At 36.6% G+C, this 26,962-nt stretch overlaps 1 protein-coding gene across 2 annotated transcripts; it reads left to right on the forward strand.

The window, feature by feature from the left end:
* Positions 1 to 11,071: 11,071 nt before the first annotated feature.
* LOC132295186 (uncharacterized) lies at positions 11,072 to 26,720 on the forward strand. Of its 2 annotated transcripts, XM_059793348.1 has the most exons (5): positions 11,072 to 11,351; positions 15,116 to 15,209; positions 15,298 to 15,402; positions 18,480 to 18,557; positions 26,121 to 26,720. In XM_059793348.1, the coding sequence occupies exons 1-5, from the start codon at positions 11,212 to 11,214 to the stop codon at positions 26,388 to 26,390; spliced, it is 687 nt and encodes a 228-aa protein (XP_059649331.1). In that variant the 5' UTR covers positions 11,072 to 11,211; the 3' UTR covers positions 26,391 to 26,720. The 2 variants fall into 2 exon arrangements, with proteins under 2 accessions (XP_059649331.1, XP_059649332.1); XM_059793349.1 differs by lacking the exon at positions 18,480 to 18,557 and having other exon boundaries at positions 11,075 to 11,351.
* The last annotated feature ends 242 nt before the right edge of the window (positions 26,721 to 26,962 follow it).

A 26,962-nucleotide genomic window follows, 5' to 3' on the forward strand; every position in this document is an offset into this window, starting at 1 on the left:
TAGTGATCTTTAATGGTTCATCTTGATTATTTAATAAATATTAGAATTAGAGAAAATCACTTTGCCCTCCTCCTGCCTATCCTCTAAAAAAATTTGCTCCATATCGTGAGTGCATCATATTTCCACCCGGATGAAGAAAGAACTAAGTGTTGTGAACCTCAGTCCTTGCATCTTCCTTCTAATTTGTCTACCGAAAGTACCATTAGTCTGGTACCATTAGCTTCCATCTGCACCTATTGTTTAATTTGGACCATCGTCAAAAGCTAATTCTACAACTTAAGTCCATGCACCACTGATTCGTGATAGACTTATCGATTAGAAAGTCAACCGGTAATTCCATTCATCGAAAGGTAACTAGTTATGACTTTTGCACACACACCGTGCACCTCTTCTTTATATAGGTGTTCGGTTTCACCTTCCTGTCCTTGACATACCCTACTTCTTTAATATAAGTAAGTGTTAATTTGACTCCTTGTCTCGCTTCAAATGAATATAGAACTTTTCCATCTTCCATATAGTCATCACTTCCCTAGCAACAGCTAATTGTTGCAAAATATGACTTATATATAAAAAAAAAAATCCATATTTTACAGTGTAGAGACTTTTGTTCCTTCCCCTATTGTAACACCGGCAACCCCTCCGAATGACACACTCATGAATAGTGTCCTGGTTAAGAATAGACTGATGAAGATTTAGTCAGTCTAATATCCTCTCTTGGCGTCATTCCAATAAGTACCTAACCCGCACGAAATCCTCCTTCCGTCTTGGTGGCCACTTCCGAAATTTTCAAGAAGATGTTCTGCACCTCCGACACCCTTGATAAACCATAGTGGCATTAGAGTGGTCTTTATCTACCACAACCTCACGAATACCGTTATATTAACATCCACCATTATTAGGGCGTTGAAAAAAAACGAATCCATATCTAGCATAGAGCATGTCAAACTAATCGTTTTAGATTATTTGACTCGTATTGATAGTTTAACTATCTCATCCCAAGTAGCATACCATATTGATGCATGTCTAGGTCCAATAGATTGGCTAGAATTATATGTATCTCCCAAATCCTACGACCTCATGCTCCCAATCCTAGCGTAAATAGCGTTATTACTCCATGTTATTAAAACAATAGTTGGCTGATCACATACTTGTGTCCCCAACTAAACCATATCCCCAATCTGGACTAATTAACGAAAAATGAAACACTTATGATACACACATTAAAACAAAATATAATTATACTTAAGACATCGTCCATTCTTGAAAAAAAAACCTCCTTTGAACTCAACTTGCCAAATTATTTCACAAAAGTTCCTTTTATAGTTTCGTAGGTAATCATCCAACCACGAAACATATCCTTTAAACATAACTTAAAAGTAACATTCATTTGCCTAAGCAAATACTAAAGGCCTTAACCCTCATCCTCCTTATATGCGGAATGCAAACCGTCTAACGTGGCTTTATTAAGCAACTTAGAACGTTATAACCTGATCCCCATACTCTTCGGAATGTGATATAAAATCATTTCTTCGTTCTGATAAGAACTCCATCAAATCCCCAAACCCCAGAAGAGTACTTCTTATATAACTCTCTTAGAGATGATACGAAAATTTAACTATATGTAGATTGATTCACACCAACTCTACTAGTATCATTCACTATACTACTAGCAAATAAGATCACCCTCGTGCGATCCTTCATCTTCAAGATTTAGTATCCTCTTTCTTGGATACGCTGAAATCTACTCTCTTAGGATCCTCTTTGGACTTCTACTCTTCGCTTGTATTTTTTTTTTTTTAGAACAGCTGAAGTTGTGTTGGCCTCGATATGCGGTGACCTAACACCTACACTTTAATCCTTTCTTGGCTTATACTTTCTAAGTAATGCCAACCACAGAACTAAAACTTCAATCCCAAGTTCTGCTTCTAGCAAAGAACTTTGGGTTTGTATTGCTTTCGCCTTGGACTCCATCCTACTCCTAGTGTCAACCATTCCATAACTATGAAATATAATTGACATCAGCTCCTCCTAACGAACCGTAAATAGAGTACAACGAATCCTAACATGGCTCTAAGTTTTTAAACGACGCAACGCGGAAGTCCTATAACGAAAGACACTCCTAAGGACACTTGAACCTGGAGTGCTCTGATACCAACTGTGATACCCCCAAATTTCCAGATACGGGTTGGCCAGGCCCATGCCAGAACACCCGAGGATATAAAAAACAAATGGCAATAATCGAACACAAAATACAATTATGATAAATAGGAATAAATAAAATTGCTGAAAGAAAACTAAAACGATAATCCAATAATGAAAACCTCAGAATATAAGAATTATTCTGGTGAATCCAAACCTCCAATACAAATACAACTCGGGAATCCATCTAGTGGACCCTTAATCAAAACCCAACTAAAGATAAACTACTAACAAGGAAATCCAAAACTAAATATAAATTGCAGTTCTATGCAGTCGAAAGAATAAGTGACCGTCTCTGCTTAGCATGAACAAACTCTTAGATTAGACCCGTCCGATACCTAAAAAATAATAGTGGGTCAGGCTTATGAACAAGTTCTATTCTAACTACAATCCAAACAGAGACCCGATACGGAGATACATCCTAAATACCTCAACAATATCTATCTAGTCCATGCATATATATATCCATACTAAAGGATTCTCACTGGACTACAAAGGGGGTCTCAACTTGAATAGAAGGCAACATGCAAAACGCATCAGAGGTGGGCATGATTACCTAGACCTAACAGGGTATACCTCAACCATCATAGCCAGTTATGCATCCCAATGCATATACGCTCCCTAACCAACGATCATGAGACTCAAGCTCATATCGTGGTACCATAGTTATATATCTAAAGTCCGTCCAAAACCAGAATATGTCATTCAATTGTTCATTGATCTGACATAAGATTTATAATTCGGTTAGTCACTTAACTTATTCAGTTGATCTGACTTAACCACAAATAACAATTAATCTAGGTAGTCACTCAACTTACTCAGTTGATCTGACTTAAATATAAGTAGGATTCAATATTTTACAATCCATTCCTTTATTCCAATAAGGTAAGTTTTAGCGTTTTGAGCTAAACCATCCCTAGTATGCCACCATTCCATACTGGTGCATACAATCCATAACATTCATATAATTGACAGAATTTAATATAATAATTCAACAATTAAAATCCAACACATAAATCCATGTAATTGATAGAACATAGTTTAATAGTTCAGCAATTAATAACCAAAACAATAATCCATGTAATTGCAGAACAACATTTATTATTTCAGCAATTAGAATCCTAACTAAGCATAGATCAAGTCTGATAAACAAATGACCCTATTGTGCATCCAAAGCAAAATTTATAATCATGCTAAAGTCCGTTAAATTGTTAAAACAGAATTAAATAATTTAATCCATTTCTATCCGTTAACAGCATGCAAGATTGTTTAAACTTTCCTACTGTTAAATCCAATAGCATAAAAACATTAATTATGCAGTGTGGGTTCTAACACAACATAATATAATGTTTAGAATCTATGCTACAGTCCATTAAATTGTTAAAACAAAATTAAACAATCTAATCCTTTCTATCTACTAACAACATGTAAAGTTGCTTAATTTTATACTGTTCATTCCATCAGCATAACGATGTAAATTATGCAATATGAGGTTTTAGAATTTCATAAAATTACATTTAGAACTCTCAGTACAGTCCCCAAAATAATCCAGAATACCAAACTCGTCCAAATTGTGCCCAGAAAAATCCAGATTGCAAGTATATAAGAGAGCCTGCTCTCAAAACTTGAGAGCAGGCTCCAACCAAGCATGGAGCCGGCTCCATGCCCCTTGGAGATGGCTCTAGAGGGGTGGGAGCTGGCTCTAAACCCCCGAGAGCCGGCTCTACACTTGAGGAAGCCGACTCCCTCTTTCATGGAGCCGGCTCTCTCCCTCTCTGAGAGCCCAGAACCTTTTTCATTCGTCTGCTTCATCTCCGGCCGCTTCCAACCCTTATGTTCTTCATAAGTATTGATCTTAACAGTCTAAATTTCATCCAGTGTCATCCCCATCATTTATTTAAAACAATTTACATTAAAAACAATAATGAAAACAGTTACCGTTTCATCAGTCTGTAAGATCAAACGATGAAACCCAAACTTGCAAGAACAATTCCAGAGTAAATTAAACACATACAGACGAGCAATTTAACATATACTAAGCATGCAAGATTTAGTTAATATCCGATTAAACTCCTATAGATCATCTAGGTATGCACAGAACACAGGTCAAGGGAGAGAGACGGAATAAAACTTGCCTGAGATTTTGAATCAAAACATCATCGCCGTCTTCCTAAGTTTTCTGACGACGTCTATTCACTGTCAACCTCCTACTGCTCAACCTTCCCTCCTCCTAGGTTCGTCCTTTAATCCACAGCCGAAACCCTAACGAAAATCTCTCTGTTTTTCTCACAATCTCTCTCTGGTTCTCTCTACATCTCTAGTATGTGAATAGGGTTTTTCCAACCCTTATGCAGACTTATAATAGTATATTTATAGGCATAAATAAAAACTTAGGTCCAATGTTAATCAAAGACGGAAAGCCTAACAAACTCCTAGTTGGCCAACCCGCATTCGGAAATCCGGGGTATCACAATTTGCTGGACTCCAAAAATACTTTAATGAACCGAATTTAGCCTATTTGAACCTTATTGACCTGAAATCGACAAAAAACACAAATTTGGACTAAAACGGGAAAGTAAGGATAGATGAAAGGTCTAATATACCTAAGAATAGGGTTGAAATGTGTATATTTCAGCACTTATCAGAAAGTAAAGTCATACTCCTCGAGGTATTCCATCCAATGACGTTGCCTTTGATTTAATTCTTTCTGCATGAATAAAAATTTATGACTCTTATGGTCCAAAAAGAATTTAAAATATCTCGCCATAGAAATAATGTTGCCACATTTTTAACACGAAATAAACTATTGCTAGGTCATGAGTGGGATAATTTTTCTCATATGGCTTCAATTGGAGAGAACTGTATGCCACTACTCTTTCTTGTTACATCAAAACACATCCTAGACCTTGCAAACATCGGTGGATGAACACTTTGTAGACCACTCTTTGGTCTGGAATAACCAAGATTGGAGCAGGCGTCAATCTTTTATCTAACTTTAAGAAAACACAGTAACAATCTTTATTCCACTCAAACTTAACCCCTTTTCCCATCAACTTTATCATAGGGGATGCTAAACGAGAAAAACTTTCAACAAATCTCTGATAATACCTAGTTAAACCTGGGAAATTGCAAAATTTAGATGCATTCTTCAATCGTTACCAATTCAAAACCGCCTTTGCTTTTGATGGATCAACTGAGATCCCATAATGAGAAATTACATGCTCGAGAAATTTGTCAACCATAATTCGTATTTACTCATCTCGGCATACAGTTGATGTTAACGTAGGGTTTGAGAACAAAGCATAGGCGTTGCTTATGCTCCTTCTTGGACCGAGAATAAATCAAAATATTGTCTATAAAAATTAAAACAAATTGATCTAAATGTTAAAGCGATATAGTTAGCCCACTCTAGCAACATGGGTTGATCAGTCCAACAAGTGCGAGCTTTGCCTATGTAGATGAATGGGAAAGCATGGTAGGAAGCCTACCAGGCCTAAGTGGAATTATTTTACTTCCTCCATTCTTTGCCTTCTTATTCATTACTCTTGCTTGAGTGTGTTGATTATAAAGATTTGGTTGACTATTCTTAGTTTGCAAATATTTGCACCTACATATACACATAAATAGATAAGTTCCTATATACACCATGTTTAATTTAAGATTTAATTTTTTTAAAATTGTTTTTAATTACTTCATTCTATGTAAGTTTTAGTTGGCCTCTTTGTCACTTATCTTATAGGCAAATAATAGTAATATAGACATCTTTGAATCTACGTTTTATATGGTTATACCACCTAAAGCCTATTCTTTCGTATTTTATCATTAATGCTTCATTCGATAGGAAGGGAAAAATTTGGATGGAAGGAAGAGAATAAAGGATGGATGAGACATCCCTTGAGAAGAGATTGTGTCATTTCCTCTTTTTATTCTATTGGATGGAAGAGAAGAGAAGAAACTGGTATCTTACTTTGTTTATTAGGAGAGAAAGGAATAAAGAATTTTAAATTATTTTTACCATTTTATCAATCACTATCTATACTATTGTAGTTTATGATGGATAGTATTATACTTTAAAACTTTTATAATAGGCCCACTTATCTTCCTTTGTTTCTTTCATCCATATTTGGAGTGGTGGAATTATGTGAATGAGGAAGGATAATTCATATATCCATCCTTTTATCCATTCTCTCCGGGCATACAAAAGTTTTTTCATTCCTTCTTCCCTCCACCTCATTCTTACGGAATGAAGGAAGTTTGTTCATTCCTTCTTATGATCCCTCAACCCCTAGTTTTTCCCTCATTTGATAATTAAGAATCTTATCTCTCTAATCACTCACATCATTAAATGTAGCATCCTCATTTCCATTACATAAATGAGTTATTCTTGTTTATTTTTAAAAAGCTCAATACATTGCACTATATAATATAGCTAACCTAATAATCATCTAATAGACTATTTATATTAATTGATTTGATATTCGTTTGTCACATAAAATGTAATTAGCTTGCCTTCATCTATCTCCCCATATCGAAAAACAATAACTTAACACAATAGCGCTACTTTTCTTATCTCTGGTCATTCCTAACTCTAACAGACAAGCCTGAAATAATAGGTAAAGATGCATTAACGCCACATTGACTTACAAGACAAGAAGAAACTCCCAATGCCACAATAGGTGCAAACTTAAGAGGTTGATTCTACTATTGTTCTGTAAGGTCCGGGTTGTCTAGTCACTGGAAAGCCTCTTTTATTCTCCGGTAGAGTTAATCTATTCACGAGTTAATATATAGAAAAAATCTTTGGCGCTTGACCATGCTTCCTTTAGATCTAGATATAAACTACTCGTTCACTTCTAAATCCCTCTTTGGTAAGAGTGGAAGTGGATTGATTCCTTTCTTGACTCTTTAGTAAAGGGGTGAGTTATGAATCACAACACAACTCATCAAATCAGTTTCGTTCATTCTTCACTCCTTGTAGTCTTTTTCCTAGACCTAACGGAAGATGGATCATCCATTGGCCATTGCAAACAATCGAAAGAAGATTGGTTAGATCCGTTCATTCTTCACTCCTATAGCCTCCTTGTTGGATCCCAACTTTCCCACTATTACTAGATGACTGGAGTTCTCAGGGGTCTCCCACTATTAATCTTTACTTTCCTTTTAGCCCACGTAGATCAAGGCATAGACGAAGGCTTCCCGACCATAAGTGTAGGGTATGGCTCACAGGAACCAAACTACACCTGTGAAGGGACTATCATTTTGCTTGGATGAAGAGAATGATCATTCACAAATGTCACAAAATAACAAAATTTATTAATAAAAATATGCTTTATAAGCATCAAACTAAAAGAAAATTGAGGAAGCTATAAAATAAGGGGCATTTTACTAAATGTTTCTAATCTACCATAGCTAGGAGGACTTGAAAAGCATTATGGCATTAAGATTTCCAAAGTTTAGCCAAAGCTTAACTCAAGACCCCACACCTATTCATTGAACTTTTGGTTCTCAAGTCGGATCCAACAAATGATGTTATTCTAATGCCCTTTTGATTCTCAAGTCGGATCCAACAAATGCTTAGGGGAATAAAGTGACAATTGACATTCTTGAATATGGGGTATTTCCTACTACTAATTCATCATTTGCAGATGTCACTTGGGAAGTCCCACATTTTCTATTTATTGCCATTCTATTTATTGTATCTACCTCTTCGTCTTGTTATAATGTTGAACCTAAATAATGAAAATAGTTACTTTGACACTGTAATCTTTATATTATTATCTTTTACTACCTTATCGATTTTATTATTATTATTTATTTACTTTTTTATCCAGTCAAGAGCGGGACACAAACACGGGCACACTAGCTTGAGGAGCTTAGCGCTTTACCAACTAGGTCACTGGGTAATGCCATACCTTATCAAATTTATATTCCACATATTTTAGGCAAAACTGTAGAAAACTCCCCCGAGGTTTCACCAAATGAGCAAAATACCCCCATGTGGTATAAAAATAAGCAAGTTAGTCCATATAGTTTCAAATCTGAGCATCTTGCTCCCTGAATTTGACTGTTTATTGCTTTCCAAGCATATTGAGATGCATGTGACTTGTAGTTTTGTATTAGTTCCAATACTACCCTCCAATATGACTGTTATACCCCTTCCTATATAAAGGATTATGCATCCCTTTGATTTAATCAAACCTATTTTTGTTCTCTCATCTCCCATTTGCATCTGCACTCTCCTACTCTCTCTCCAAGTTCAATTGTAGACTTTTATTATAACATTCAAAAGTTTTCTATCGCAATTGAAAAACTAGTTATTACTTCCCCCAGTGAAAATGCTATTGGTATTTAAAACACATCGGCTAAATTCTTCAATAGCTCATAACTAGATATTCCATCAAATGGCTAGGAAATAAATGAATCATCGAAGGGCTAGCTGAATCAATGAAAGATGAGTCATAATCAAATGGCATGTTTCCTCAAAGTGCGCCATTGTAACTTCAACTAAGAAAGATGCCAGCTGATCGGCTCATGTGAGTTATGTGAATTTAATAAAAGTAAATGATGGTTATTTAATAAGTTTATAATTAACTGGAGATATGCATCTTAGATTAATGCACTTATTTGAGTTGCCTTTATATATGAGAATATAAGGTAAGATTAATTTGTTAAACGATGATTGTGTTTAGCATTTATTGCTGAGCTTATGAGCTCACTATATTATCACATTTCAGGTACACGTTGAGTAGGAACGTGATGGGATCACACGATGGTGATGGATTTTAGCTAGCTTTTCGTATTCTTTTGTTTAGTTCAATTTTTTCATGGTTAATATCATTGTAATAAGAATGATGGCATTTGTTTTGAGATTTATTTCAGTTTGTCCAGTTATCATGGATTAATTTTGACGATGTTGATTATTATTATGGTTGTACCAATTTAATAATTAGAGGGAGATTTACATCTACTTCTTTATTTATTTTTTTGTAAAGTTGTGGTTTATGTAAAGAAAGTCATGCCAAATACTTGAACCAAAATTGGCCTGAAAAACTTCATAATTAAAAGCAACATATGGAATCCAATATAACACTATATTTGCATGAAATAACATAACTACAAATATATATATATATATATATATATATATATATATATATATATATATATATATATGTACGCAAACCTGAATTTATTAGTCTTATTATGAACAAAATATTATTTGTCTTTATACTAAATTCTAAATGAAGATATAAACCTAGAATTAATACAACTCTGTAAATAAACCATGGCGATGAGAATTTAGATATCTGCACATAACGCCCTTGCTAGCATGTCGGAACATGAAGTGAGAAAAAAAAAAAGAAAAGAAAAAAGAAATTGCCAGGTAATTTCTCCCCTTTCATACACACACACACACACAAAATTGTGGGGGTTGGCACAAATTTTTAATTTTTTATTTGCCGAGATTGAGATTCCATATGCTCCACGTTCACTTTATCCTTAATAGATTAGGTGGCGGTGATCGCCGACATTAGTCTATTAGGTCAATCAACCTTTGACCGCTGGTACATCTACCTCTCCAACACTTAGTAAATTTAGGCCAAAGGCTTCAGTTTACTATGGAGGCATTTGTGGTATTTTTCCTTTTGAGATTTTATTTAATTTTTTTATTTATTTAATTTTTTTTTTTTTTTTTTTTTTTGGGATAGAGTTAATTCTAATATGTAGTTTGGTAAATGATCCTGTTGACACCCATTTTGGTAATTGGGCTTGGATTACAATTGGGCTTGATGAACAGTGACGTGGTAGAGGTTTGGGCCATAAGAAGACATTTTGGGCTGCAAGACATTTTACTCTACATGGGCTGAATAATAGACTTGGGCTACAGTTGGATAATAATGATGCAGTTAGAAGAAGATTGAGCTGTTGCATGGAATATTTTCTACAACATTACAGATGGAATTGGTTCGGGTAAAGTTGAAGTAACAGATAGATATGAAGGAAAGTGATAAATACCAATTGTTTATCTACTTGGTGTTATACATGGATATGGATTACAAGAGAAAGGGCAATGACGTGTCATATTTCGCATGAGAACAAGGTTACACACAAGGGCGTCACTGATCTGATAGATTATTTTTGAAATACTTTTGAACTTTATGTTGGATAAGATTTATATGTTTACTAGGTTTTAGTTAAGAATTAATATTTATCTAGGAACTTTAGTTTGAATTTAAATTTAGTATTTAGTGATGAGGTAGAGTTTTATTGTAATTAGAATACTTATTAGTAGGGGTGTGTTTCTAATAATTTCTATAAATAAACAACGAGGCATGGTGTACTAGAGGTTGAACACCCTCAGAATCCTTATTATTATTTGTTTGCTTCTTCAAGCTTTTCTAAGAATAGCATCCTTGCTATTTCTTCTTCATCTCAATCTCTCTATCTCAATCTCTCAGTATCTCTCTCTCCCTCCCTCCCTCTCTCCTTATTCTTTCCTTTTCTTTTCTTGCTATATCTATTATCTATCTCCTATAATCGCCTGAAGTCAACATTCCCTAAGAGATTATAAGTTGACAAAATACAATCGAACCATATATTTGGTTCTGACACGCCCGTTTTTCATCAATTTAAGATCGGCTCTAGCCAGCCGATTTTAGGGTCAACAGATCCACCTGGAAGCAAGCAGTCATAGGGAGCAAGTTGCTCACTTTTAAAATTACATGGATTGAGTTGATCATTTTTTATACCACAAGAGGTATTTTGCTCATTTAGTAAAACTTCTGGGTTTTTTTTTGGCACTTTTGCCTATATTTTACTTTAGTTTTCTTAGTAATTTTTAGACCTTCTATTTTAAAAAAATTATTCTTTATTATATGCAGTGCAGAAAATTTTAATTGATCTTGGTACCATGTACTAACGCGAGCAAAAGCCCTTTTTTATTTGGGAGTTGGGATCAGATCATCAGTTTTGAACCAAAGAGGAATTAGGGTTTAACCCCAGAGAGAGTAAATGGAAGGTTTCGAGAAGGTGACAATATCAGATTCCATGGAGGTCGAAAATGGCTCCAGTTCCTCCAAAATTGTCGATTTGCTTCGGAGATTTCTCGGAGTTCAGCAGCGCAGAGCTGAAGCATATGCAAAGCTTAAAAGGTACCCCTAATTCTCTCTCTCTATATCTGTACATATTATATTAGGAAGAGATGTTTTTCTTTGTTGTACGGAAGAAAATGGAAAAAGAAAATTTGGCGATTCTTGTGTTTTCTGTAGTAGTGGTTGAAGGTTTGTTTCACAAGAAGAGCATATACTCGGCATGAATTAGGCGTTAACAGGAATGTTTCACAAAATTATCAACAAATTTTAATATTATCAACTAATTTGAATGCTTTATTATCGACTAATTGATCATTTCATAGCACAACTCACAGCCACATGCGTATCTATTTTTCAATCTTGTCAAGAAAGATAACCCCTCTAAGTGGAATGATCAATCCCCCAATCCTTGTGCATTCAGAACCTGGATGACCTCTTTATCATGTACTCGTCAATTTTGGAATCTGCTGTGGGGTGTGTCTTGGGAGGATAGCATAATCTTACCGGCAATATGGAACAAGCAATTTACTACTTAAGCAAGGGATTCACTAAGTATAAAGAAAAGTATTCATTTCTAGAGAGTATTTGCTGCGCTCTCATGGGCCACTCATCGATTAAGGTGCTATATGCTATACATTACTACATATCTGGTGTCGCAAATGGACCCTTTGAAGTATACATTTGAGAAGTCCTCTCTGATATGTGACACAGTATGCCATTAAGGGTGGAGCCATCACCGAGTATCTTGCAGAAAATGTAGTGGATGATTATAATTTATAAATTTATAAACACCTACTTCCCTGATGGAGCCTTCTTATATGCTATAATAGATGGTGATTTGGATTGGCTTTCGGGTTGGAAAATGTTCTTCGAAAGAAAATATGGTGATTATTGTGTTTTAGTAGCATCTGTGGTTGAAGGTTTTGTTTTATGGGGTAACAAATTCAGGATTTTTATTTCAATAGCTTAATTTTGTTTATTATGCCCCCCCACTTTTTTTGCCCCCAGATATAGAGGAAACATGAACATATTTTTTCATTTCCTGAATAAAGTAATTCAAATTTTTCATAGTGATGCTGCTGTCGAAACAGATTAACTGTTTATTTTATTTTACGTTTTAATGGAATAAGATTTTCAAATCATAGAGATTCAGTTCAAGCTGCAATGGCATAAACACTCTTATACTTTTATTTTTCCTTAAAGGAAACATTATATGAATGTTTGTATCAAATATTAATAATGTGAATCAATTTAGAAAGATCATGTTGGATTTTAATTCTCTTACATTCTTATGATACTGGGTCAGCAGGAAGGTGCTGAGTTAAAGTTGAATGAGCTTGCAGATGCAAAGTGGAAAAATGTGTATGACAAGCCTTCTCTTGTCCTAGTCTTATTTTGTCTGCTGCTGAGGGGTTTGGTGCCTTTTCGTATAGCTTCAATTGCAGTTGGCAATTTGATTGTTGTTCCAGCTTCTCAGATTGTGCCTTGTTTTGTTCTATTTGGGCTTCTGGTGCTTCTCCTGTCCTATTCTAATTGGGAATCAACTAATAGCTCGCAAAGGTTTTAAAGTCGATAATGTTTTAATGTAATGAGCCACCAAAAAATCTGCAAAGGCTAGCCCATTTACTAACTTATAAGAAAAGAACACTTCACAGAGTTGAACAACTGAATATTCTATTCAAACAATGTTTAAAGGATTAGAAAATTGGAAGTAGTTACCTGCAGTACATAAATGATAAATCATATTGGGACTTTTAAATTTCAATTTTTAGTGGTTTTAGTAGTTATATGTCTTTTCATAAATTAGAAAATGAGTTGTACAAGAAATTGGAATTTTTTTAGTTATTTGCATGACTTAATTAAAATAATCAGTGTGAAGTGACCAGGTTTTAAATTATTTGAGTAGTGACGTGTTACTTTCTTTAGGTAGTTGGTTTAGTTAATTAAATTAATTAAGAGATAATAAAGCAGCATTTTCTTTTCCCAGATAGCTACTTTATTCAACACTAGGACAATTTGTTTTGCAATATGTTTTGCTGCTTTCGTTTTTAATTTCATAGAACTACTAAAAATGGTTTCAGTCTATATTTTTTTTTTTAGTGCATGCAGTCCGTCTAGTTGTCCTAATATTTTGAAGGGACTAAGGTTGCACTTTCTATTCTATCAGAATAAATATACATTCTTCATCAATTTAGTTTGCTAGAATTTGGTTCTGGGTCTGGTACTGGCAGTTAGTTGATGCTTTACCCATTTAATGATTTGGCAATCCCTTCTATAGGTATTGATGGATTAGTCATATTGGTTTTAATCAGTTCTTTTTGTTTAGGTCAACGTTACATGGCTTCTCGTTTTGCTTGTTTGATTAAATTTTCTCTTTCTTTTTGAAGTCTAAAAATTTTGACACGATGTTGAATATTCACTCATATTTGGATCTTTATTGGTGTCTAAGACTCTAAATAGCTTGTAGTTCTTCCACATTATTCTAGTAAGCAAATCTAGTCTGATTTATCTCTGTCTCTCTAGTTTCTTTTTCATGGCCCGTGCTTAATTTCTTCAGCTAACCCTTACTCCTTTTTTCCTTATCAAGCCATTTTCTTATTGCTAGATTATCATCCATGAATTTAGCTTGTTAATGCACATTTCATACTCCTAGTTTTTGTTTGCTTTTATGGTATTTAGTCCTACTTCATTTATCTCACCAATGATTTGAATGTTGATGATAGAAATAAAGCAAAATGGTCTCTATATTTAGCAACCACCAAAGTCAATATCAACTATAAAAGTTATCTTCATTGAAAGATCATAATTCATCAAGTTATTAAAAAAATTAAAGATATTTTTCAGAAACATATCATGTAAAAGTTGCCAATGATTAAAGTGCAATGTTGTACTTAGTTGTATGCTTGGTGTATACATATATGTTCACATCTTTTAGATAGTTAATGGGATTTTAATTTATTTTTAGTGTTTGTGGTTGAAGTCATTGATTTTAATCACACATAAATGGAATCTGATTCTTTATGGAATATGAGAAAGTTCTTGGGAATGCATTATTACAAGGCTGATAGTTTTTTGACGTTTGTCCGAAGGATCTATAAGTTTTACAAAACTTGATGTTTTTCATGAAATAATTGGAGTTGGGGTTTCTTTGTACTTAATGAGGGAGTGAAGGAGGAGAGGCATGTCGATAGTAAAGATGATGGAGCTGTAAAATGAACGATGAATGGAACTTCTAACCAATTTGAGCAAAAAATTATCTTTTGAAGGATGCCATTTATTAACATTAATGTGGGCAACCTATCCATTGAAAGGCATAATCGTGCTGAAATGTTAAAACCAATTCAGCTTAGCTAGTGTTTATACAAGGATTATTCTACAAAAGAGTGCAGGGAAATGACATACAAACTCTTTCACAGCCTGAATTCTAACACTTGTATTAGTAAGTGGGTCTGATTAGTGGATTTAAGTACTGTTTTTATTGTGGGATTAATTATAACGGTTAGTTAGAAAGTCCAAGAGTTCCTGATAAATTAATAATTGTAACTTATGATTTAGTTTACAACAACTCCAAACTGAGGGGGATTCAAAGAGAGTATTTGTTTTGACATTTTTGCAAAGTTCCTTACAGTTGATCTTCAAATTCCTCTTATTTGACTTACCCCTGTGTTGAGTTACTAGCATCACATTTGTTAAAGATGCATGTGATGGTTATTTTGAGGCCAAGGGTCAAAATGCCGTTTATGTTATCTTAGTAAGCCTTTATAATGCATTTCTAGACCTCTTGATTTCCTATTTCTAAATGAAAATGATGTTTTATTTGACAGGGGATTTGCTGATTACATGATTTCAGGAGAGGAATCAACTTACCAACAACTTTGTAGTGAGATCACTGGAGAATTCAATGATTGCTCAAAACAAGTGAGTCACACTATTGCAGCATTACTGTTAGACATATTTCTGCCCTTTCCAGCATGCTATTTTGATTAAAGGTTCTCCACTCGTGCAGGTTCTTGAAATGGAGTCTTTATTTCTGAACCCTGATTACAGCCGAGATGATTTAGCTGGCCTGCTCAGAGCTGTTCAAGTACAGGAAAGGCAAAAATTGCAACTGGTATGTCTTCCTTTCTGTTTGCAATATCATTGTAGTATTTTAAGCTAAAAATGGTTACAGATCATGAATGAAGAATAGGACAATCTTAGATGCCTTTTGCCGGTTCTTTCGGCCTGATTTAAAATATTTTAGTAGGAAACTGTTCAAGGCCTCAAATTTAGATTGCACTTGCCCTGGATTCTCCATTTTAGAGATTATAAAGATGACGACCTGAAAACGAATAAATATAGAAGTACAAAAAAAGAAAAAGAAAAAGCACACATTAAAAATACATATCAATATTTTATAATGGAAGTTGAACTTGAAGATGAAGAAAGACATCCACCAAACAGTAATTTTAATAGGAGGATATTGATCTTCTGGTTTGGATTGCTATTCTTGTTTCAACCCCCCCATTTGTAGGACATCTATTAATATTCCACTAAAGACTCTCAGATGTTGTCCTCTTGCTGCCACAACTATCTCATGGTATCTAAGGTGTTCAAGAATCCTATGTGTCTTGGAGATGTAGGGGGGTTGAGAGTGGTATGGTTCCTGGGGATAATGTGGGGGCGGGGGATACCATGATAAACCTTGGTGATCACTGCTGGTCCTACGGGGATGATTGTTATGGTACCTGAGGGCGGATATTATATCCATATCCATGTTGATCACATCCATAATCATTTCTTGAATATAAGCCATATAAAATACGGTGGTAGAGGGTAAGTGTTACACCCTTAACATTCTCCCTACACCAGGGCCTAGGCCAAGGGAGGCCTGGCTAGGCCCTTGGCAGCCAACATGGGGGCACAAGTGGCTGCCGGTATGCCACAATGTGAGGCAGTGACATTTTCATAAATAACTCGAAAATAAAGTTCCAGAAATTCATGGAGGAATGACTTGGGAAAATTATTGGAGTGTTCTTAAGTCATTAGAAGCCCATTGCAACAATCGGTTTGATTTTTGGAGGTCCCCATAAATAATTATGGGCATTATGACTTCTCAAGCAAGGGTAATGTCTCCTCCTGGCACAGGTGTAACTTTTCTTTTTGCATATTGGGGGTTTAAGGGTCTCAGACCTCCCCGGCACACAGGCACATTTGTCTAGGCCATGGCACACGTAGCATAGGCATGCATTGGGTGTGTGCTAACATGCCTTGGGCATGGTTGTGCACACAGTGGTGGCACCCGACGGTGCCGCAGCCCCATGGGCGGGTAGCACGTGCATGTGCTTGGCATGGCACGCCAAACACAAATGGACCCTTGGGCGTGCTAACTTGCACTTAGGCAAGGTTGTGGCTCGAGCAAAGGCATGGTGGGCTCTCAGCTGTGGATCGACAAGCCTCGTGGGCGCAACACAGACGGACTTGTGGTGCAGGCATGAATGCCCAACAGACCAAGGCGTGGCTAACTCGTGGGAATGAGTTGGACTTGGTCAAGGCATGGGCTTGGACCACGAAGCAAGGGACACAAGATTGGGCTTGGCATGGGCTAGGCATCGGCTTGGCCCCACTTGGTTAGTTGCTTAGAACATGCAATGTGAAAATATATTTAATGGAGATAATTATGTTGCATTGCATTTTAAAATTAATGCAAGCTCCCCCCGAACCCCTATCCAACATATAAAGCAAGAAGCTCCAACTCACATGGTCTCAGAAGAATTACAAGTGCAGAAATAACTAATTAGCCATGTATACTCACAATTCATATTGCATCATAGCATGGAAAGAATGGTAATGGAAAATATAATTAATGGAGATATTTGGAAGTAAATTATTATATCTAAAACATTTCAAAATTAATGGAAATATTATGTTGCATTGCATTTTGAAAAATAATGCAAGTCTCGATTTGCATTCTAGACAGAGAGGGTTGCATTGTATAAAAAAGTTGTTGCATTGCATTACGGAAGTGTGTTGAAGTATCGATTTATTGTGTTGAACTCTAGATTTATTATGTTGAACTTTAAATAGGTGTTTTGGCATCTAAATAGGAGTGCTGAAATATTGTTTATCGTGTTATAGTCTCCATTTATTGTGTTGAAAACTCGCTTTATTTTGTATTTTGGTCTCGATTTATTTGGTTGAAGTCAGTGATATATTTTGTTAAAGTCTCAATTTATTGTGTTGAAGTCTCAATAGAAGTGTTTTAGTCTAAATATGGATGTTGAAGTCGACTCTTGATTTAGGGAGCTATGTCTCAATTTTTTGTGTTGTACCAATTATTTAGGGTTTAGGGTTTAAGGGGTTGAACTATCGATTTATGAGTGTTAAAACTTCAATTTAGGGATGTTGAAGTCATGATTTATTTTGTTGCATTCTAAAAACAGATTCATGTGAATATCAAGCAAAATAATGATTTTTTTAATACAAAAATACGCAATAATTTCAAATGACTATGCATACCTTAAACTATGGCTTCTATATAGCACAAACTTTGTTGAAAACAATGTAGGCCTTTGACTCTTTCACGATCACCGGAGATCGAGAGAGCAAGGGGAAGGTTTTGTTCACCAAAGATTGCACACACACACACACACACACACACACACACAGCTCAAATGATTCGCCCAAAGAATATTAGTAGAAAGTGTAATTTTGAAAAGTCACTGTTCATTTATAATATTATTTTTTTTTACTGTTGCCACACTCTTTGAAAGAGTTAATGTTGTTAGGGTTTTAAATGTTAACGACTTACAAAACAACGCCATAAAACTTATTTTGGGTTTATATGGGGCAAAACGCCATCGTTTTTTAGTTCAACACGGTACATCATGGTTTTATTATAGCAGACAAATCCTTATTAGAGATTCTATTATGGTTAGACCAAGACGTACTCTACAACAACAACAACAACAACAACAAGACAATCCTATGTTTCCATTCCGCCCTAGCAATTATGATTTTTGAAAATTGTCTCCAACACTTTTAATAAATAAAACTCCTCACAGGAACACTTTCCGGAAGAAAATTGACAGACATGCCATGAGTAGGAAGTCTACAAGGAGAAGAGAATCCACCTAATGCAATCCACACCCACTTGCTTTGTGTTATATCATTAATTTGTTCATAACTAATGCTATTTATTCGTCATAGGTTGTGCTCAAGCTTCTTAATGATCATTCATCATCATTCTCCTACTCAAGTGCTTTTGGATGTAGTGGATCTTTTGTGGTATGCATGTTTTATGATCGTCATATTATTGATCAACACTGATGGTCAAGCAATTTTTCTATTTATTAGCTTTCAGTTTTGTATTTGATGTGTTCATTAGGTGTAAATTTTTTTCTTCCATAAGCAAGATGTAGACCAGAAACTCTACAAATTACAATGGGCATGCCCCAGGAAATGCAGCTCAAAACAACAAAGCCCGAACCAGTGTATATATAGTTAGAACAACTGTAGTATAATGTTTATAGGGGAAACAATAAAGGACATGTATGATGGTTGTGTGATTATATTTAGAATGATTGGGAAACAAGAAATTTCGAATTACTGTAGGCTTAGATCAAGCGTCAGTATTAAGCCCATACCTTTTTGCCTTAGTTATGGATTAGTTGACAAGATGCATTCAATATGAGATTCTGTGGTGAAATGAATTCAATTATATTGAATCTGTTAATATCTTTACAAGAGCCTATGTTGGGCTATATATAAGAAATCACAGAGAGAAAAATCAGCAACTAACTTAATTTTGAAAAACCCTATTATCAGGAATCCCTGATTCTCTATCAATCAAATCCCTAAACTCTAGGAAACAAATATTTACACAATTCTAGTGCTAACCTACCACTAATCAAGGAGACTAACTCGTATTTTTTCACACTCCCCCTCAAGTTGGTGAATAGGTGTCAACCATTCCTAGCTTGGAAATAATTTCTTGGAAGATAACACGGTTGAGCCCCTTTGTAAGAACATCTGCCAATTGACCTCCTGTGGGAACGTATGGTGTGCAAATTAATCCGCTTTCTAGTTTTTCCTTGATAAAATGCCTGTCTATCTCAATGTGCTTAGTTCGGTCGTGTTACACTGGATTATGTGCAATGTTGATTGCTGATTTATTGTCACAGTAGAGTCTCATTGGCCCACTCCATTTAATCTTCAAGTCTTCCAGTATAATCTTCAGCCATAACAACTCACAGACACCTTGTGCCATTGCTCTAAACTAAGCTTCTACACTTGACAGGGCTACAACATTTTGCTTCTTGCTTCGCCATGTTACCAAATTGCCTCCAAGGAATGTACAATAACCTGAAGTAGACCTCCGATCCATAGGGGACCCTGCGTAATCTGCATCTGTGTAGGCTTCAAGGACAAGCTCAAAATTTCTCTTGAACATTATCCCCTTCCCAGGATTAGCTTTCAAGTAATGAAGCACACGGTAGGCAGCTTGAAGATGAATCTCCTTGGGGTCATGCATGAAATGGCTGATGATGCTAACAAAATATGCTATGTCCGGCCGGGTGTGGGCAAGATAAATGAGTTTTCCAACTAATCTCTAGTACATCTCTCTATCTACTGCTTGATCTCCAATAGCCTCTCCAAGTCTATGGTTTGGCTCTATAGGTGTTGCAGCTGGTTTGCTTGCGAGCATTCCTGTTTCCTTAAGAAGATCGGTGACATACTTTTGCTGCGAGATGAAGATACCTTGTCTAGAATGAGCCACTTCTATCCCTAGAAAATACTTCAATCTCCCCAAATCTTTTATCTCGTATTCTTTGATCATCATTTCCAGTCATAATTATGTCGTCCACATAGACTATCAAGGCCCTGACTTTCCCTGAAACTGAGTGTTTGATGAAAAGAGTGATCTCCCTGACTCTACTTGTATCCTGTAGCTAACATCACGTTAGTAAATCTCCCAAACCAGGCACGAGGCGATTGTTTTAAACCATATAAGGCCTTCCTTAACTTGCATACCTTGTTCCCTTCAGCTCCTTCAAATCCTGGCGGGATGCTCATATAGATTTCTTCTTCTAGGTCACCATGTAGAAAGGCGTTCTTCACATCGTACTGCTGTAATTCCTAATTAAAATTGGCTGCTAATGACAACAAGATCCTCACAGTGTTCATTTTTGCAACTGGAGCGAAGGTCTCTTGGTAATCAACTCCATATGTCTGAGTGTACCCCTTAGCAACTAGCCTTGCTTTGTAGCGCTCTAACGATCCATCAGCCTTATATTTCAAGGTAAAAACCCACTTACACTCTACTGCCTTCTTTTCTTTTGGTAGATCAACCACCTCCCACGTCCCATTTTTTTCCAATGCGTCCATCTCAACTCTCATTGCTTTCCTCCATTCTTCATTGGATAATGCCTCAGATAAAGTGTTTGGAATAGAGATTTCATTTAGACTGGTGAGAAAACTCCTATGGGCTGGTGAGAATTTCTTGAAGGATACATAATGAGATAAAGGGTATAATGGTCGTTTGGTACACTCTCAAGTTCCTTTCCTCACGGCTATGGGCAAATCCTGGTCAGTTATTTGAGGTCCAGGGAGCTGGTGTTCAATAAGTGGAGTAGGTTCAGATACTGTTACCCCATTCTCAGGAGTCAGGTTAGAGGTTTGGGCCTGCACCGGATCAGGAGCTGGACCTTGCTTCCTCGAGTACACCTTCCCTTTCCCATACCGTACGTGATCAAGAGTCATATTATCCTTCACAGGAGACACAACAGGAGACATAGGTGACAAAACAGGAGATTCAGGCTCAGGTACTAAGTTGGATTGAGTGTTTGATACAGGTAAGAGAGATGGTGAACGAGGCGAAGACGGTAAAGCAAGCTGGAAAAAATCCTTATCTTCTATGATAGATGACTCCCCCTGAAGATAAGGTTCAATAAAATATGGTTTCCCTTCCGCAAAAGTGACATCAGCTGAGATATAAAGTTTCCTGGTAGGAAGATGAAAACATTTGTAACATTTTTGTGTGGACGAGTATCCTACAAACACACACTTAATGGCTCTAGGATCTAATTTGCCCCGGTTGTAACGATGGACATGAACAAATGAAGTGCACCCAAATTTCCTAGGGGTAAGGTTGTTTGTGGCACTAAGGTCGGGGTAGAATTTAGAAAGGGCTTCCATTGGACTTCTTGACCCTAAAACCCGTGAAGGAAGTCTGTTTATGATGTAGGCAGATGTAAGTACTGCTTCCTCCCAATAGTGTTTTGGTACATTTTGATGAAACAAGAGTGCTCTAGTAGTGTTTAGGAGATGACCGTTTTTCCTTTCAACTACTCCGTTTTGTTGTGGAGTATTAATGCAAGATGACTCATGAATAATTCCTTCCTTTTGAAAGAAGGGTGACAAGACTTGATTGAAGTAATCTCTCGCATTATCAGACCTAAACCTCTTTATTTTGGTACCAAACTGATTGTGGATCATTGCATGGAAATTGAGAAAGATATTGCTCACATCTGATTTGTTTTTGAGTAAAAATATCCAAGAGACTCTAGTGCAATCATCGATAAAGGACACAAACCACCGTGAACCAGAAACATTTGGGACTGTGGAGGGTCCACTTATATCACTGTGAATTAAATAGAAAGGGGAGGAACTTCTTTTATTGCTAATGGGAAAAGCTACACGAGTGTGTTTTGCATACTCACAAATATCACAATGAAATGTCCCAAAATTTAATCCCTTAAACAAAGAAGGAAACATGATTTTTAGAATTGCAAAAGAAGGATGTCCAAGACGAAAATGATGCAACCATATAACATCTTTATTGGAAGAAGAGAGGAACGAAAATCATACTCGGAAGGCTCGGTGTCTCTAGGTAGTAGAGTCCTTCCTTTTTTTAGCACATCCAATCCTCCTCCCCAAATCCTGGTCCTGAAATTCACAGTAAGAGGGATAAAACGTAACATGACAATGTAAGTCTCTAGTAAGCTTTTGAATGGACACAAGGTTAGCGGACAATTTAGGGACATGTAAAACATTTTTAAGAACAAGACTAGGGGTGATATGGATATCTCCTACACCAGCAATCGTGGTTGTGGTTCCATCAGCAACACTGATTTTCCTATTGCTAGGACATGGGGTATAAGTGCTGAACTGGTTTGAGGCATATGTCATGTGGTCTGTGGCTCCCGAGTCTATGATCCATGAATCCATAAACAATTTATCAGAAACATTTAATCCAAGGGAGAATAAAGACTCACCTGAGAGGGCTAAAGAACAAGCACCAGAAGATGGTTTCTCAAGGGTTCCCAGCAGGTTTCTTAACTTCTCTATTTCTTCACCGTCGAATCCTCCATATTCTTTTGCCTGGTCCTGACCCACCTGTGAGGTCATATGGGCTTGTCCTCGTTATCGTTGTTGCTGTCCTCCTTTGTTTCCCCATTCTTAGCTGGATGTGGGTGGTTTCCCGTGTAACTTCGAGCTTCGAAACCTGTATCACCTTTCTTTGGTCCCATTCCCAGCAAGTGACCTAATTGTGGGGCGCTGAACCTGCTCTTCCTCGGGTGATTGGGATGGTTGAACAGTAATTTATGACATTCTTCAACAATCGGCTATGAAGGCCGGATAGAAGGGTTATGCGAAAATTGGCAAAAGAAATTGCCAGAGAATGACTGCGATGAAGGCAAGTCACAGAGAAAATTGGCTATGAAGGCTTGAACAGAAAAAATAAAAATCGCTGATTTTTTTTTTTTTTTAGGAAATCCAAGCCTTACAGCTCTGATACCATGTGGTGAAATGAATTCAGTTATATTGAATCTGTTAATATCTTTACAAGAGCCTATGTTGGGCTATATATAAGAAATCACAGAGAGAAAAATCAGCAATTAACTTAATTTTGAAAAACCCTATAATTAGGAATCCCTGATTCTTTATCAATCAAATCCCTAAACTATAGGAAACAAATATTTACACGAATCCCTAAACTCTAGGAAACAAATATTTATACAATTCTAGTGCTAACCTACCACTAATCAAGGAGACTAACTCGTATTTTTCCACAGATTCCATTGTGTATGTTATATGCCAATGACACTGTTCTACTCGATGAGACTAGAGAAGGTGTCAATGCCAAATTGGAGGTTTAGAGGAAAGCTCTAAAATTAAAAGGGCTTAAGATAAGTAGAAATAAAACTGAATATATGGATTGTAACTTTAATAAATTTAGAAATTCAAATGAGGATGTAGTGAAGATTGAGAATCAAGAGGTATAAAAAAGTGATCATCTTTATTATTTAGACTTAATTATTCAAAATGAAGGAGAATTTGGAGATGATGTGGATCATAGAATCAAGGTACGATGGGCTAAATGAAGGAATGCATCTAGTATGTTGTGTGATCGATGCCTCCCTTAAAATTGGAAGGGAAGTTCTATAGGACAGCTGTCAAGACTCACCTCGCTGTGTAGATATTGTTCGCTTCGCACACTCTCCGTGCTCATAATTTTTCAAATGCGTCTACAGAGATAGGAGGCGTCCACACACACACAAGTTCTTACAACCTCTCCCCCAGGTGATGTGGGATGTTACAATCACCCCCTTTTGGGACCCAACATTCTCGCTGGCCGACCCTCATGGGCTTGTGCACGCTCCTTCGTTTCCGGCTAAGGATTGGCTTTGATGCCATTTGTTAGGCCCCGCCCTGTTACGTAGATATTGTCTGCTTTGCGTACTCTCCGTAATCACGATTTTTTAAACACGTTACACAGTTAGGATGCGTTCACACATGTAAGTGCCAACAACCTCTCCCTTGAAGCAATATGGGATGTCACAAGAGCTATTAGACCAACCGTATTTTATGGGACAATGTTGGGCAGTTAGGAAACAACATATGGATAAAGTGAGTGCGGAGGAAATGCGAATGTTGAAATGGATGTTCGCTAAGACTAGAAAGGATAAAATAAAAACTGATCACATTCATGAGATGGTTGGAATAACAACAATTGGAGATAAAATAATAAAAAATCGGTTAAGATGGTTTGGACATATGCAAAGAAGACTTTTAAGTGCGCCAGTGAGGAAGAGTGACGTAATTCACATTGGAGTAATACTACGGGAAGAAGAATGCCAAAGTTAACGACCAACGGGCCAGTGGTCTAGCGGTATCATGCCCTTACTTCCCAAAGAGAGGTCAAGGGTTCAAGCCTCAGTGGAGGCATGTGTGTGAGTACCAACTAAGAAAAAAGAATGCCAAAGTTAATGTGGATAGAGTAAGGAAGGATAAGGTAACCTGCGGTTTGATTGAGGCCATGGCCTTAGAGTGGAATGGAAGCATAGGATTCATGTACCCGATCCCAAGTAGTTGGGAAAAGGCTTTGGTCGTTGTAGTAGAGTTCTCACCATTACGATCCAATGGATGTGCATAGGCAACCACATAAACTAAATAAGAACTTCAAACCATATTCAATGTAGGAGAAAACAATGAATAGACCACCTAGAAAATTTGAGTAGGAGCACATATAACCTTCTAAACACTGCATGTGGGAGGTTCTAGCCAGTAACCCTTCTAGCTGGCTTATCAGCAAAGGACAAGGACCAAAAGCTTCTCTCTAATATTAACAAGGATTTCCTGTAAAATAGATGCTAGATATTTAGAAGCATAGCTGAACATTCAAAGATTCTTTTTCTTATATGTTTTAAACAGTGACGGCCTAAGAGGCATGGACTATAAATGTTCTGCTCTCGCTTTGAACACACGTAGGATACGAACACTTCATGGATGTGCTACTGGGAGCATGTTTGAAACTTCAAGGATGTGTCCATATTTTTTTAACATACATTTCATTATTTTCTGGAGTTGGCCCACATATCTTGGAAACTTGGGTCAGACATCTCTGATACTCCCAACACAAGTCTCATACAATGGAAATACATCTAAGAATACCTATGATAATCTTGGAAACAATACAAGGACACCTCAAAGTGTCCAACCTTTCTGTATTTTTGTTAGAAACAATATTATGCATGGTTACCACAAGTCGAGCATGCAATGTGACATTTTCATGTAAGACAAAAATATAATTGTAATGATAATCAGGAGAGTAGTAGCATATATTATATAATAATATTTACGGTATTAGTATAGCTCCATGTTCTATTTTTTTTGATTTCTAATGTAGAAATTAAACATCAATTGAAGTTCTACAGATGTCTTATTCAATATATGTATATTATTTAAAACTTTTTATTTATATGTATCATTGAGTTCATGTCCTACATATTTTGGATTGAACATGCTGGCGTATCCATGTCATACCATGTCCACGTCCATGTCCGTGTTTCTTAGGCAGCTGGGGATAACTTTTTGGTTCTCTATTGGAAAGAATACCTATCCAGCAAGTTATGGCCTTTTCCATAATCTTAGGCCATTAGTCCGGGGGAGGGGGTAGAGATGCCATTATTTCCATAATGGATTTCCAAATTCTGAGGGAGATGATGCAAGAGGGAAAAGGTGAGAATGGTTTTCTATGGCCTAATTGCAAAACAGGCATGTAGAAGATGCCAGGGGTTTGTAGTCCATGGTATTAATTGTTTTGAGTGTCGGAGAAAGGTGGCATGGTTTGGGTTATGAAGTGAGTCTCTAAAAAGTTACTGTATTGAAATTTTTTGTGTCAAATGGATGATGCCTGTGGGGTTACTTAGCAAGTGTATGCTTAAGCACCTATCATTTGCAGAATTCTGATTGTGTAATCAAATCTCTACTTTTCCTTCACTTGCAAAACTTTCTGATGCTCCATGACATTGTCGGACTCTGATAAATATCCTTCCTGGTCCATAGACAGCCACAATTCAGGTGTTGAAGAAGGCAGGGCGTCCCTCAGAACGTCTAGTGAGCCATGAGAAGTGCAGATTTATGAAACCAATGGAGCATGAGTGTGTGCATGTCCACGAGATAACAGAAGCTGCTGGAACTGAAGAGGCAGAGGCCAACGCGGAGTATGATAATGCTATCAAAGAAGCCATTAGAGGGGTGCAGGATGCTGTGACAACCATAAATGAAAAGTTGGAGGAAGTGAGGTATGAGATTGCTGCCCTTGAAGATGCGTGAAACCTCAAACTTTCATTTTTCACATCCAGCAGGAAAGGAAAGAGGGAAAAGAAAGAAAATGGAAAGAAGAAACAGCATCACATGCTACTGGTTTTTCTTTTCTTTTTTTTACGGTGGTTGTAATATCTAAATTATCTGAAATTGTTGCCCATTTAGCATCATTTATAGGGTTACCAAGGTTTACCGTGATCCTCATTTTCATGATGCGCCTGGGATATTGCAGAAGCGCGTAAGCATGGGAGTCCCCTTTGCAGGAAACATGGTGGCACAGTAAGGACTCCCAAAAGAGCTTGTGGTTGCATTACATGGAGAGGAACTGTGTGTGTGTAAGCCCAACTCCACTCTCATACTTAACATTCACAACTAGGTTGAGATTATTCATATTAAAAGTTTTTAAAACCTTCAATATAACAAAACACATTCAGGGAGAATATATATATATATATTTAAAGCATTTTGAATTTTTTGCTGTGTTTGGAACCAAATGCTTATGAGAATGGGATTTAGAAGATAAAATGGAATTGGATTGCGTTTGAAATGAAATCCTATTTGTGTGTGTGTGTGTGTGTGTT

The sequence above is a fragment of the Cornus florida genome, unplaced genomic scaffold, assembly GCF_030987335.1.
Source record: "Cornus florida cultivar Cherokee Brave unplaced genomic scaffold, ASM3098733v1 CherokeeBrave_3.0.0_Hap2_Chr02, whole genome shotgun sequence".
NCBI classification, from domain to species: domain Eukaryota; kingdom Viridiplantae; phylum Streptophyta; class Magnoliopsida; order Cornales; family Cornaceae; genus Cornus; species Cornus florida.